Below are 16,225 nucleotides of genomic sequence, written 5' to 3'. Positions count from 1 at the left end.
AGCCGTCATCATAGCATGGGTTTAACAGACAGAACAATACCCATTCAAATGAGCAAATCAAATACAGAATGAATGTGAGCTATGACTTGGCAAAGGACTTGGATGGGACTCTTATATCAGCCATGATGCAGAATGTAACAGAGGTTCTATCCCACAGAGAGGCCACTGAAAGAGCACTGACACCAACACATCTCCAGTCTGTCTCCACCACCATCTTCTGCTCCTTTCTCTCCTCCATCTTGCGTTGTATTTGGTTCTGGATTGGTTTGTTTTGTCTCTCTGCTTTACTGTCATGGTAAGATACTCCCAGTCCTACATGAAGTGCATCTGCATAGGAAAATAAGCCTGTTACGGTTTAATAATATCTGTCTAGTTGTAAAAGGTTTTAGATTGTCGATTCTAGCCTCTGGAAATATTTCAGTGAAAGAAAACAGGGTACTGTAATACCACAAAAAAAGGTTTTATAGTAACAAGATCTTAAATAATTCCAGAACCTACTGGCAAACAAACAGTAATTAGCATTGACAAATTAAGTATTAAACAGTAACTGATACATTATAAAGCAGCAGAGACAGCATTACAATTATGATTATGATTAGCCTACTTAGGAACTGATGCCTTGAATCATGATTCACATGTCAGAAGTGGTTGGGGAATGAACAGTGAGGAGTGGAGAGTGAGGAGTGGAGAGTGAGGAGTGGAGAGTGAGGAGTGGAGAGTGAGGAGTGGATCGTGAATAGTGAACAGTGAATAGTGAAGAGTGGACAGTGAAGGGTGGAAAGTGTAGAGTGGACAGTGAAGGGTGGACAGTGAAGGGTGGACAGTAAAGAGTGGACAGTGAAGGGTGGACAGTGAAGGGTGGACAGTGAAGAGTGGACAGTGAGGAGTAGGCAGTGAGGAGTGGACAGTGAAGGGTGGACAGTGAGGAGTGGACAGTGAGGAGTGGACAGTGGATAGTGGACAGTGAGGAGTAAACAGCGAGGAGTGGACAGTGAGGAGTAGACAGCAAGGAGTGGACAGTGGATAGTGGACAGTGAGGAGTGGACAGTGAGGAGTGGACAGTGAGGAGTGGACAGTGGATAGTGGACAGTGAGGAGTAGACAGTGGATAGTGGACAGTGAGGAGTGGACAGTGAAGGAGTGGACAGTGGATAGTGGACAGTGAGGAGTGGTCAGTGAAGGAGTGGACAGTGGATAGTGGACAGTGAGGAGTGGACAGTGAGGAGTGGACAGTGGATAGTGGACAGTGGATAGTGGACAGTGAGGAGTAGACAGTGAGGAGTGGACAGTGAAGGGTGGACAGTGAGGAGTGGACAGTGGATAGTGGACAGTGAGGAGTAAACAGCGAGGAGTGGACAGTGAGGAGTAGACAGCAAGGAGTGGACAGTGGATAGTGGACAGTGAGGAGTGGACAGTGAGGAGTGGACAGTGAGGAGTGGACAGTGAGGAGTGGACAGCAAGGAGTGGACAGTGGATAGTGGACAGTGAGGAGTGGACAGTGAGGAGTGGACAGTGGATAGTGGACAGTGAGGAGTGGACAGTGAGGAGTGGACAGTGAGGAGTGGACAGCAAGGAGTGGACAGTGGATAGTGGACAGTGAGGAGTAGACAGCAAGGAGTGGACAGTGGATAGTGGACAGTGAGGAGTGGACAGTGAGGAGTGGACAGTGGATAGTGGACAGTGAGGAGTGGACAGTGAGGAGTGGACAGTGGATAGTGGACAGTGAGGAGTAGACAGCAAGGAGTAGACAGTGGATAGTGGACAGTGAGGAGTGGACAGTGAGGAGTGGACAGTGGATAGTGGACAGTGAGGAGTGGACAGTGAGGAGTGGACAGTGGATAGTGGACAGTGAGGAGTAGACAGTGAGGAGTGGACAGTGAGGAGTGGACAGTGAAGGAGTGGACAGTGAATAGTGGACAGTGAGGAGTGGACAGTGGATAGTGGACAGTGAGGAGTAGACAGTGAGGAGTGGACAGTGAGGAGTGGACAGTGAAGGGTGGACAGTGGATAGTGGACAATGAGGAGTGGACAGTGAGGAGTGGACAGTGAGGAGTGGACAGTGGGATTACCTGGGCTCCTGGCATGGGGGTGAATGGATTGGTGTGCCGAAGGACAGGCTGGTTGTACATCATATGCTGTGGTGCCATCATAGGGACTCCACCCATCTGCCCCATCTGATGAGGAGGCATCTACGACAGGGAGAGAGAGAGATGAAATGTAAACTGGGGATCAATGGTCTTGGTGTGCAGATCCCCCCCTCAGACCCGACCTCATATTTGTATTGTTATTTTATTGTGTTACTTTAATTTTTTAACTTTAGTTTATTTAGTTAATATTTTCTTAACTCTATTTCTTGAACTGCATTGTTGGTTAAGGGCTTGTAAGTAGGCATTTCACGGTAAGGTCTACACCTGTTGTATTCGGCGCATGTGACAAATAAAATGGTATTTGATTTGATTGTTAGGCCTGGGTACTGTACCATAGTGCAGATCATTCCTTACCATTCCATAAACAGGCACTTGAGGTGTCGTCATTGGAAAAGCCACTGGAGCTGGAGCCTACGGAGAGAAAGGGTGAAATGGAACAATGGAAGACCAGTAGAGCACACTGAGGAAAACACTTCTGGTAAATGCAGTGACTCTCTCTACAGATAGTCATGTACTTACATAGCCAGTATAGATCATTCCATTCTGCAGCATTAGGGTTGAGGAAAAGAGGAGGAGGGAAAGAGGCAAATGCAGATAGGAATGGATGGCGGATAATTCAGTGGAAAAGTAAGAGAGACGACGGATGAAAAACAAAGTGAAAAGAGAAGACAAACCATTAGAGTGCAAACGGATTGAGAGCAAAAGAGAATCGCCAGCGCTCGTGAAGAACTGCAATAACCACTTCCATTTTCCAAGATGTGATTTGCAGCCAATCACAGAGTTTCTAATGTGTGCTACTAGATTCCATAAGGAAAAAGTACATATCAAAGCTACCTTTTGCATTGCTGGCTTGTCCTCAGTATTATATTTCGTGAGTGTGAGCAGGAGTGTATGTCTCACCATTTGTGGTATGGGCATCGGTTGAGGAGCCATGGGAGCGTGATGGTTCCAGTTGGGGGTAGTGCACATTGTTTTGGACTGCCAGTGAGTCCCCCCTGTTGGCTTCTTCTCTACCAGCTGGGTCCACTGGAGCTCTGGCCTGAGGGACAAACACAGGGGTCAAATACACTCACCACATTAGAGCAAGACAAATTAGATCAGGATTCACAAATGCTTGAGGATGAATAACTAACTCCAAATATATTAATTTAGGTACTTTGCTCTCAGCTCCTTTTCAAATATCATATACTCACTTTTTGGCTGATGTTCCTCCGAACTGCAAGTCTGGAAAATGAGCGATTAAGATATGTTACATGTTCAGATGCTGTTACAGAGCATTACTGTGTATTACCATTTTATGACTACTGAAAAACAAAAGAATACGCAAAGCTACATGTAAAAGAGAGAGAAAGACTCACTGCCAACAAGGTTGGCTAAGGAGGAGTCCAGGTCAGTGGGCATCATCTTCCCCCCAGATTGCAGTGGTATCCCAGGGCTGTGGATGTGTGTGGGCTGAGCTGGCTTCAGCAGGTCACCTGGGAGCCCCAAACCTGAGGACAGAGACATACAGGGAGAGCGAATCAGCCTCCAGGTCTCACAGGGAGAGAGAGTCAGGCTCCAGGTCTCACAGGGAGAGAGAGTCAGGCTCCAGGTCTCACAGGGAGAGAGAGAGAGTCAGATCTGGCTAATGCTGAGTGATTAGTGCTTTTTGAGGTCAGTTCAGTTTCGGTTTCGATTATTATTTTTACATGAAATGCATTATTAAATAATTACATTAAAATTATATTTTAAAATAGTGAACATTCAATTGCCAAAATATTGAAAATATTCCATAGTCTCTGGCAGGTCCACATTGGGTAGACATCAATAGAAAAATAGGAAATTACAATGAAATAATAAAATATTTCAGTTGTGTATATTACTATTAGTTTTTATTTAATGACTTCATTATTTTTCATTCAGTCATCATCTCATCTCGGCTTAGGTAGTAGCGGCCAGGCAGCCAGAACATCTAACGCAGTGGTATTCAAAGTAGGGGTCATGACCCCAACTGCAGTGCGGTTGCCAAAATTAGGAACAAAACATTAAGAGTACATATTATTGTATGGGACGATAGACAAATTTTTTTGAGAAATATAGTTTGGAAGATACAATTCTATTGAGTAAATGTCTATTGGTTTATTTTCCTTTTGATAAGAGATGAAAATGCAACTAATTGAAGGTTATTTGTTGATGTAAAAATCAAAATGTATCAATTTAAAGGTTGCTTCATTAGATTTGGGGTGGGGTCGTAATAAATTATTTGGAAAACAATTGGGTCCCCAGGAATTATTGGGGAAAAAATAAAGTTTGTGTACCACTGATCTAATGTTATCTCTGTTCTCCCCATACTGTACTGTCTTTAGTCATCCTATTTAGCTATGCTAGCCTGCCTAAGTATGCTGCAGAGTTGTCTGACTACATCATTTTACTAGTTTGATAAGGCATACTTTCACAAACTTTTTTTTAGTCATTTAGCAGACGCTCTTATCCAGAGCGACTTACAGGAGCAATTATGGTTAAGTGCCTTGCTTAAGGGCACATCGACAGATTTTTCACCTAGTCAGCTCAGGGATTAGAACCAGCGACCTTTCGGTTACTGGCACAGCGCTCTTACCCACTAAGCTACCTCTTCGTTCTGTTGTGTACATTCCTCTCTCATGTGATTTATGTTGTCTGTGTGTATCCTAACGTAGCAGGCGTAAAAGTGCAATGGATTATTGTCATTGTAATTACTTACCACATTTCGGCGCTGATCTAGGTTGAATATTTGCTTCATGAAAACTACAACTCAGACCAGCGTCGAACATAGTTCTTTACATTATTTCTCTCGTGATTGATTTGATTTCTCTCTAGAGAAACAGCGCATTGGGATCACAAAAAAAACAGAACTAAATGGAATTCAAGTAACTGAACCGACATCGGTCAATTAGTTGTTTAATAACCCCAACAACAACAAAAATGGTTAATCACTCAGCACTAGGTCTGGGTCACACAGGGAGAGAGAGTCAAAGTCAGTCTCAGGTCAGAGTGAGAGAGAGAAAGAAAGAGAGAGAGGGAGAAAGAACAAGAGAGAAAGAGGGAGTGAGAGAGAGAGAGCGTCAGGCTGCAGGTTCCACAGGGAGAGAGCGAGTCATGCTACAGGCAATAACCCTAGCCTCAGGCATATTGTAATGCCATTTCAGTTCTGTCAGCTATCCAGTAGAGTGATACAAGCCATGTTGACTCACCAATCAGAGAGAGAGGGCATCCAGCAGGGATAGGTATCATAGGTGGGAAGAGGAGAGGAGGAAATTGCATTGGGGACACAACTGGACATTTCACTTCTCATAAAGGTTGGGGTTGACATAAATTAATATCTTATTTATGTCCTGCAGTGACTGATTTCTGTCCATCACAATCTGCTTAATGTACCTGCCTTCGTTTTAAATACACTCAATCGTTCTCAAGAGTATATATTGTGTGTGTGCGTGCGTGTGCGCGCGTGTGTACGTGGAGTCTGTGTGTGCTTCTGTGTCCCTCACCTCCCCAGGCGTTGTTGTTAGACGGCACAGTGTGTATGGTCTGGATGTTTGGGTTGAAGGTGGGCTGGAGGTTGAACAGGTCACTGGTGAGATTTGGCACGCTGGGGAAATAGAGAGACAGGGATAAAAAGCACAGCAGAGCAGACCCCTTCAGGCCACAGGGCAGAGAGAGAGTTACAGTGGACAGGACCAAACGCTTGGAACACTGCCATACAGACATCCATTTTAACTTGGCTCACAGGTCCTTTCCACTAATAACCCAACTAATACACTATGAAGTGATTTAACTAGCTGCCATTTTTAATAAGATACATACAGTATATATTATACAAATCGAACAAACGTGGGTGAAACATACCCATAGGTTTGAACTTAAACACAAGGATTATCAGACAGTAGGTCTGCTTACTTATTTGTAACGGATCCAACAGATGAGTTGGAGAAGACATCTGTGGCCCCACTGCTGCTGTTGGCACTGCCCACTGACTGGGCGCTGGGAGAGACGGTCGGCGTCTGCATGTCAATCACCTTGGCTCCCTCATCCTGTGGGACAAACACATAAAGTGAAGCCGCAAAAAGTGAGAGTACAACAGGGTTGAAAAAACATTCATACATTACTGTATCTACACTGTAATGAAAACGTGTTATACAGTGACCCTGTCTGACCTTCAGCCTGTTCTCGTCCTCCTTCTCGTCCATGCGGCTGAGGGAGATTCCAGTGCTGGACAGTGACGACACAGCACTAGACAAGGTGTTAGCTCTGGAGAGACCACACAGCACTTATCAGTGACCACCACGCACACTCACTGTCACACACACAGCACTCTGGGACTGACCACTAATGAATAATTCATGTATTAGTGAATGTTTCTGACTCTGTGTGCCATTATTGCAATGTAATAGACAGGTCTGACATACACACACACAGCCGATGATGATCAGCACTGACAGTAAACACTCCCAATTGCATGATAAATGAGGTTGCATTTCTGTTGTAGTCCGGAAGAACTACTAGCTGATGGTGGATCACTGGTACAGTATCATTTGCATATTCATCCTCATATCTACCAAAGCTTCAGTGAGTGATAAATGTTTTGAAATGCCTCCTTCAGACGCAAAGCCTGAAACATTAGCATCAGTGTGTGTGTGTGTGTGTGTGTGTGTGTGTATGTCTGTTTGTTGGTTACCTGGTGGCTGTGGAGAGCTCCTTGATTTTCCTGCCCTCCAGAGAGGCCAAATGCTGCTCCAGGGCTTCCAGGAGGCTACTAGGGGCCTGGTGGAGAGAGAGAGGGGGAGGGTTGGGCATGGAGCAGCATTAATGCACAAGGTGAGGATAGCACTGTGTAGAACAATTGGGAAAACAACAGCGTGCACACACATACTACATTTGCATACACTCGCGTACAGGCACACAGACATTTGTGCACGCACAAGCACACAGACGCGCCCGCACACAGACAAACACGCCCGCACACACGCCACGCACATACACACAAACACAGCGGCCAAGTGGCACATTGTCCTAAGCTTATTCATGTTCAGTCTAGTCTCCATATTTGCAGGTATTTTACATAAGACAATACATCTGGTATAATTAGGTTTGGCTCCAAGCCAGACATGCACAGATCAGTCCTCTCTCATGCAAGCAAGTACACAGGCCTGGGAGGTCATTTGTACAGTGTATCGGCTCCTGAGGTGTTCAGAACACATCACATCGTCTGTTGGCATACAGAAAGGAGCTTAGAAGCCCATTCACAGGTGTGTATAAATGCTCTCACACACACAGAAATCACAGTCCATAAATGGTGAGTTAACCAATGGATTCCGTTTGATATAATAATTTGAGTAACTATTCATTCATTCATGAATATCAATACAATACATGTATTTTACAGGTTAGAGGATAAATTATATTAGCAGACAGTAAAATGTTGTCATTAGCTTAGTGTCTAATTCAAAAAGGTTTGGAAGCCAAACGAGTTAACTCACAGAAAGGCAAACATCTGATGAAAATGAGGTATACACTTGGGAAATGAAGCGCATATTTTATAAAGACATACAAAATGATGGTTAAATAAACCAGGTTCAGTGAATTCATTTTCCACATGTAATACCCATGTTTCAACTCAACATTTCCTTTTCATTATAGAATACAATCTTAACACATGCAGTAACTTGCAAAAATAAGAATTTGCATATACTTATTTGGGGGAACAAGAGAGAATAATGACATTCCTTCTTCAGAGAAATCTAGAATATACTAAAAGTTTCAAATTAACAGAAAAAAAATCTCCATCTCAGTAAAGACATGGGTTACTATTTAGTTGAGCAGGGATACATAAGGTCTTCATAAGCACTGCAAACATGACATAAGAATTGACAGAAACATTTGTTCATGTTTATTTTTCCCCATGTGGAGGGAAACACCATTAGTGTCATTGAAGAAAGATTCAACAAGTTTTTGTAGCATCACATCAGATGTTATGCAGTGCTTAGGATTGCATTATGTACACCATTCAAGTAATATTTGCAGAAACCTATTTGGTAGAAACCATTCACTGCTCTCCCCACAGCTATTTTGATGGGATATCTTTTCAGGAAAAAGATATACAATAGTGTTAATTTTGAGGCAACACAAAGTTAAACTGTAGGAGAAATCAAGAGCTTGATTCCTCTAAGCTATTCTATCAAGGGATGTCATCCTCACACAAGCACCATACGACCATATTTGGACAGAGGCTGAAGGTGCCTGACTTTTCAGCTCCATTTCAAAATCAAACAAACAAAACTTTTTTTTTTGTAGGTTAACTTTAGAAAACTGTGATTCAACGATACAAAAGACTAAAATCAAAGTAAAGAAATAAAGGATCCGTCTACCTAAAATCTGCTGAAAGACGTAAGACCAAGGAAGACTATGTTTTGCACAATCTCCAGAATTAGGATATGAAATATGGCGCAGCAGAATCCAAGGTTCACATATTAGAAATTCATTTTGAGTGTAGGCCCTCACTATCCTAGAGCTCAGAGAGAGGGAGGTAAATCAGGTAAAAAGGAGGGGGCGGTTGGAAGCCTGTAGGGTGAGTAGGGAATGAGAGTGTTTAGAATGGAACTACATGGGAGATATTGAGATGAAATGCACCACTGACCTGTGTGAGATCTGGGATGTCACCCTGATCAATTCCAACTTGCTGTGTCACAAAAAAGGAGGGGGGGGGGCAAACAAAAACCAAACATAATAAACAAACAAACTCAACCACAGAATAAAGGGGTAGGTGTGTGGAGGAGGGAGAAAGAAGAATCAAACCAAAGGATCCATTACTCCATGCAGTGACTAGAAACAAAACAACAAAAAGACAACAGAGAGGGGAATTGGCATGCCCACACACACACACACAAACACACACACACTCACACACAGGATCTGAAGACTGGTTTGAAATGAATGTTTACACACTGAAATGCCACTGACAGGTGGGCCGGGTACATTGGGCTGTAATACTCATGTGACTGCAAGGTGAGAAACATCCAAAGAAAACACACAACTAATGTTGACTTTGAACGAAAAAGAAAGGGGCATAAATGACAAACACATTGTTAAACAAGTAAATGAATGGGCCCTTAAAGTCAACGTTAGCCAGTTTTTGGATAGAACCACACCCCCATCACCCCAAACCTTCCTCCAAATAGTTACCAAATCAGTAAAGACAGCAGGAAAGCCTTTTAAAAGAATGCACAAGAAATTATAAAACTACAGAGAGATACTGATTATCTTTGCAATAAGGCCTTATGAATTGCAAGTAGTACTTTATTTGGATAACAGCAGACATTCATCAAGTAGTACGTTACTTGGATAACAGCAGACATTCGTCATTGAAAAAGTGAGAAAGGGAAGGAAAGACTAAGAGAAAACATCTTGCTAAGACATGCAACGCAGGCATCAAAACAGGCAGCACATGGAGGGGCCTTTCACCATGAGCTTTTTAGGCCCACTAATAGGCTAACCTCTGCATTCATGACCAGCATTAGCCTCCACCACACGGCAACAGAGGGACAGAGAGAGAGAAAGGAGAGAGGAGCAGAGGTCCGGGAGAAGAGCCCCACCTTCCTGCTGGATCTATCTGAAACCTTTTTTTCCTCACCACAAGTGGAAAAGGGAAAACATTACCTCTGCAACTTTGAGAAACTCTGACAGCTTGGTCATTCTGTTCAGAAACGTCTTATAAATCTCCAGGGCATCTTTGCATTGGTTCTTCTTCATATCAAAATATTTCTCTTTAGGATACAAAAAGAGGATAGGTTAACTCAGCGAAAGAACAAAAGAAAAAAAGAAAAAAGAAAAAAGCATTTTGGCTAGTTCTTTTCTATAGTATACACTACCGTTCAAAAGTTTGGGTTCACTTAGAAATGTCCTTGTTTTTGAAAAGCAATTTTTTGGTCCATTAAAATAACATACAATTGATCAGAAATACAGTGTAGACACTGTTAATGTTGTAAATGGCTATTGTAGCTGGAAACGGCTGATTTTTTATGGAATATCTACATAGGCGTACAGAGGCCTATTATCAGCAACCATCAGTCTTGTGTTCCAATGGCACGTTGTGTTTGCTAATACAAGTTTATCATTTTAAAAGGCAAATTGATCATTAGAAAACCTTTTTGCAATTATGTTAGCACAGCTGAAAACTGTTGTGCTGATTAAAGAAGCAATAAAACTGACCTTCTTGAGACTAGTTGAGTATCTGGAGCATCAGCAATTGTGGGTTCGATTACAGGCTCAAAATGGCCAGAAACAAATAACTTTCTTCTGAAACTCGTCAATCTATTCTTGTTCTGAGAAATGAAGGCTATTCCATGCGAGAAATTGCCAAGAAACTGAAGATCTCGTACAACGCTGTGTACTACTCCCTTCACAGAACAGCGCAAACTGGCTCTAACCAGAATAGAAAGAGGAGTGGGAGGCCCCGGTGCACAACTGAGCAAGAGGACAAATACATTAGAGTGTCTAGTTTGAGAAACAGACGCCTCACAGGTCCTCAACTGGCAGCTTCATTAAATAGTACCCGCAAAACACCAGTCTCAACGTCAACAGTGAAGAGGCGACTCCGGGATGCTGACCTTCTAGGCAGAGTTGCAAAGAAAAAGCCATATCTCAGACTGGCCAATAAAAAGAAAAGATTAAGATGGCCAAAAGAACACAGACACTGGACAGAGGAAGATTGGAAAAAAGTGTTATGGACAGACAAATCGAAGTTTGAGGTGTTCGGATCACAAAGAAGAACATTTGTGAGACGCAGACCAAATGAAAAGATGCTGGCGGAGTGCTTGATGCCATCTGTCAAGCATGGTGGAGGCAATGTGATGGTCTGGGGGTGCTTTGGTGGTGGTAAAGTGGGAGATTTGTACAGGGTAAAAGGGATCTTGAAGAAGGAAGGCTATCACTCCATTTTGCAACTCCATGCCATACCCTGTGGACGGCGCTTGATTGGAGCCAATTTCCTCCTACAACAGGACAATGACCCAAAGCACAGCTCCAAACTATGCAAGAACTATTTAGGGAAGAAGCAGTCAGCTGGTATTCTGTCTATAATGGAGTGGCCAGCACAGTCACCGGATCTCAACCCTATTGAGCTGTTGTGACAGCAGCTTGACCGTATGGTACGTAAGAAGTGCCCATCAAGCCAATCCAACTTGTGGGAGGTGCTTCAGAAAGCATGGGGTGAAATCTCTTCAGATTACCTCAACAAATTGACAACTAGAATGCCAAAGGTCTGCAAGGCTGTAATTGCTGCAAATGGAGGATTCTTTGACGAAAGCAAAGTTTGAAGGACACAATTATTATTTCAATTAAAAATCATTATTTCTAACCTTGTCAATGACTACATTTCCTATTCATTTTGCTATATTTCCTATTCAAACTAATTTCATGTACGTTTTCATGGAAAACAAGGACATTTCTAAGTGAACCCAAACTTTTGAACGGTAGTGTACATTTACAAACAGCATAGTGACATCATAGTGGCATTACAGTGGCATCATAGTGACATCATAGTGACATCACAGTGGCATCATAGTTATCTAACAGAGTGTACTTACCCAGCATGTTGATAACTCCTTCATTGTAGGCAGCAAAGAGGCGGATGGAGTCTTTGAAGAGCAGCATGAAGGCGCCGTTGATGACGCCATTGGTCAGTTCATTAGAGTTAGCCTGGGAAGAGAACAGATAAAGAGACAACACATTGAGAGTTCATGCAGACAGCTCACTGTCATCATGTAGCCGATGTTAAGGACCACCAACACCAAAACCATGCAGCCCTGCAGCCTACCTGAAAGTCCAGCAGTGCATCCAGCTGATTCTGTATGATGGGTAGAGTCTTGATCAGCTTCTCAACAGTCATGGTGCGCATCACACCATCGACCCTGTCAACAAGAGACACGCAGGACCACTTTAACAGGACAAGTGACTGACAAACACGTTCAAACAACTACTCAAACAGATAAAGCATCTCCATGTCAACCATGCTGATACTCAATATAATGCACACAATATCCAAAATGGCTGCTGAAATGAGTGACCAGTTTAGCTTGGTAACCTTGAATGTATTTAAGACCTGTCTCCATTATTTTCACTGTTTGTTACCTAAGCCACTGTTTGTCGCTCTTGAGGAGGGACACTGATGTAGCTAAATGATGTATCCCAGTATGACTCTGAGGTTCCACACTAGCCACAACAGGACATCTTACCCCCTCTTCATCTTGGTGAAGTCCACAGCCACTAGTCTGTAGGACATGGCCTTCTCATTTAGATACCTGCTGTAGCGTCTGATGAACGTTGACATGTCATAACCTGGCAGAGAGGGAGTATTGTATTGGTATTTGTATAAGTGCTAGCTGGAGGCTTACAGAGCCAAACCTCTGCAATGCATTCAGAACGACAGTTTGAAATTTTGAACTGCACATTGTTGTTCATGCATTGCATGTTTCTAAGTGATTTTGTGCCTGTGACTTATGTACAGTGTGGTATGGAATTGCTTCCATGGACAAATACCCAACAGTACCTTGTAATGCTCCCTTATCCAAGAAGTTGTTCAGGTTAAAAAGTGTGTTTCTGGACGCCAGATACTGGATTAATCGCTGGTGAGATAAATACAGAGAGAGCAAGAGTGTGATCATAACCAGTAAGAATAAAGACTCAATCAGTGAATAACATATAATAATATACTGTATGCCATTTAGCAGATGCTTTTATCCAAAGTGACTTACAGTTATGCGTGCATAAATGTTTTGTACGGGTGGTCCTGTGAATTGAACCCACTATTCTGGCGTTGCAAGCGCCATGCTCTGCCAACTGAGCGACAGAGGTCCACTTTAACAGTGAAGCCAGTCTGTCAGTGAGTGACTCACCTCGTTGCCGTACATCATGAGGTGGTGTGCGGTGATAAGGGCCTTGAACACCACCACCCAGCTGTTGTTGGCCGTCCTCTCAAACAACGTGTCAGCCAGGTGGGGGACACTCACGTTCAGCTCATTGGTGCAGTGGATCAGGTCTGCCAACAACACAGAATGGTGACAATTGAAAACATAATAGTGCTTTCTGTGCTTAAGATATATTCTGCTCGACCCTACACTAAGGTTGATCAACTCACACACAGTGCCTCTTAACTGAAGACAATGTGGGCGATGAAACTACGGAAAGCCATTCATTTCCAATGGAAGAGAAGCGAAGTGGGTGGTGGATCATTTGACGATGCGAGCTTAGGCGACAGACTGGAACAGGGTGGGAGCAAAGTTGGGGAAGCGGAACTTTATGCAAACACTCTGCGACATCGGTGCGCTTGACCGATCGAAGCTCACTATAGCTTCCAGCCCCTACTGGATTGGCTGTTGATAGCTAGCACTACCTAGCTTGCTTGCACCCACACAAGGGCGAAGCTAGCGTGGCGAGGCGGAATACGAGTGCTAGTTAAAACATATTGTCATGCTGAAAATCCCTAGCAGCAGTTGGATCTCTGCTCGGCCCCTCCCACCCTTCAAAAATATACCTTTTACTTGTGAATTAACTATCACTTATTCTGCCTTAATTACAGTGACTAATCTGCAATTAATATTTCAAACTGGAAATCTGATTGTAAAACAGACAGTCATAAAAATAACCTCAAATATGATTGGGTAGTCCTTCTAGACATTTGACTGTAGGAGGAGTCTAAGCTTATGCTAAACCTTAAGAGGGAACATAAAGGAAATATAAAGGGAATATAAAGACGTCAGGATAATCCAGAAGAATTACACTCTTTAAATAACTAAATTGCAGTAGGGTACCATATTCTTAAGTCACATTTGAAGTCTTCCCAAATGCCACTCAGAGAAATGGCAGTTTCTATGACTACAAGATTTTAGCTTATGTAATTCCACTCAACATGACTCTAAGGTGACCAAAATATTCACAATTGGATTACTTTGGATAAAGGTTGGGCAAAGAATTCTACAATTAAACATTTTTTCCTGAATAGAACCAAACTGGCAGCACATGCTGAGACCTGGCACCCAACCAGCCTACCTTTTCTTTTCAGACAAGATATTATTCCACTGAACCAATAACCCTCTGGGTCTATGGCATTTGTTGCAGCCCAGGAGAGGACTGATTGATCTTAATTGATTGACTGGACACAATGTTGATTGTGTCAAGTAATTATTTGGGTATAAAGCCACCTAACCTAATCATCAGTAGTTAAACGTGGAGAAAATACTTTCTATCCAATAATTACTCCAGTTCCACATTTCCACACATACAAATGTTGAGATCAAGATTGTCTATGACACTGCTGCCATTGCACAAATATGAATGACACATGGACACCAGCGCACCACAAACTAAAGTAGCTGAGAAAACTCAAAGGCTACATACACCACAATATACTAAGGTATTATACCTAAATCAGACTAATTTTCGTCTAGAACTTAGTAGGAAATTGAGTTAATGGTTTGCAATAGGTAGACTGACTCCAATTGTGCTTCTTTAAACCTACGCTGCCAGAAAATGTTACATTAAAAGGGAAATGTACTCAAATATTATTACATACAATGATGAATAAGGTGTAATAGGATATTTGTGATCACAATGTGTGCATTTGCATCTGTATTGCTCGCTGTTTGGGGTTTTAGGCTAGGTTTCTGTATAGCACTTTGTGACATCTGCTGATGTAAAATGGCCTTTATAAATACATGTTATTGATTTATTTGCCTGTATGACACTCAGTGATAATAACATATTTGTCTCATCATGTTTAGGCTACAACACGATGGCCTACTATAGGATAATGACACTGTATGATAATGATTGACTACAGAGCTGTTGAAGCCTATGATGCGCAATTATTCATAGCCTAATAGAATAATTTCGAAAACCCTTGGCCAACCAAACATGATGTACTTAATGACAAATACAGGTCGTCTTGAATATTCAATGTAACCAATGCTTTTGTTGCTAACATGTAGCAACGGCGGTGCACTGGTGGTGTACTTAACCTACAGTCAAGGTGTTTCTTCTTGGGTCCGCTGACTTCATGCGTCGTGGCCTTGCAAACGGCTTTGCTTATAGCGGATCCTGTCATGCTGTGCTGAGCCGCAGCGATCCGATCCGTGATAGACTGTCCAGACATATTCCAAAAGCAGTAACTGGGGAATCAGAAATCAAATTGTCTTTAGTTATGATAGGGAGGGTGCCCTCTAAACAAACTGCCCGTCTGAAAACAAAAACGTACACTGACGCGAATTCGATGGGAGAATTAATACGGCGGCCAAATAAAATTGACGGCTACATTCAGTAAACGAAATGGCAATCCAATGTCCCACACATACAAATCCAAAAACCTAACCCAAACGACCCACACCAATATCAGCTCAGAATGATTCGTTCGGAGGTCGCGATGCTACAATATATCCCCGTAATAGCTTTCCAATGGTGATGCCGGTTAGTGTACAGCTGCTACAGTAGCCTGCATTAATACAATTGAGCATCAGCAGAGCAACACTCATTGATTAGTTAGCCTACCAATCCTCGGTTGGTGATCACGCGACGTTCGCTCTGGTTATGATTGGGGCTAGACTAATTTTGAAGACGTTACAAAATAGCATATTAATGTATTTTCTCTCAAGCTTCCCTGTGTTCGTGTCGAGGTCTTGTAGCAATGACTCCTCCTAGTTTTCCCATATCCTTTAATTGCCGTGCTCCATATGGTTTAATCTGATTGCATTTAATCTTTTTACAAATGTTTTTTTGTTAGGTAGTCGATTATTCATTTATTTCACTCAAACTTCATGTGTAAAATGGCAGTGTAGCCTATGAATCAGGTGACTTAGAAAGGGGTTGATTGGGCAACGCAGAAAGGGTCCGGGGAGGGCATCTTAAAGCAGAACACTGCAATTGAATTTTAGGCAGCTGCTTCATGATTTGAAGTGGATGGAATCTGTCTGACTCTGCAGGACTGTCCAATCAGATTCAGACACATCTGAAGACAAACCCCTGGGTTAGGATGGTATTGATGTTATACCATTGTTATTGGACTATAACAACAACCTT

At 42.7% G+C, this 16,225-nt stretch overlaps 1 protein-coding gene across 1 annotated transcript; it reads right to left on the bottom strand.

Annotated features, from left to right (window-relative positions):
* Nucleotides 1-312: 312 nt before the first annotated feature.
* LOC311142305 (phosphatidylinositol-binding clathrin assembly protein-like) lies at nt 313-15,305 on the bottom strand (the record flags this gene model as incomplete). The annotated part of the gene is made up of 19 exons (XM_084177932.1): nt 313-345; nt 2,069-2,188; nt 2,501-2,557; nt 2,666-2,689; nt 3,047-3,185; nt 3,340-3,370; nt 3,505-3,636; nt 5,650-5,750; nt 6,059-6,192; nt 6,316-6,409; nt 6,837-6,922; nt 8,796-8,837; nt 9,815-9,921; nt 11,743-11,854; nt 11,973-12,066; nt 12,391-12,493; nt 12,705-12,780; nt 13,051-13,193; nt 15,176-15,305. 19 exons carry the CDS (start codon nt 15,303-15,305, stop codon nt 313-315), a joined length of 1,758 nt encoding a protein of 585 aa, XP_084034058.1.
* Between the last annotated feature and the right edge of the window lie 920 nt (nt 15,306-16,225).

This window comes from Coregonus lavaretus (genome assembly GCF_964263955.1).
Source record: "Coregonus lavaretus genome assembly, chromosome: 15".
Classification (NCBI taxonomy): domain Eukaryota; kingdom Metazoa; phylum Chordata; class Actinopteri; order Salmoniformes; family Salmonidae; genus Coregonus; species Coregonus lavaretus.
The sequence above is the reverse complement of the archived record's forward strand: the minus strand, read 5'-3'. Positions and strand labels throughout refer to the sequence as shown.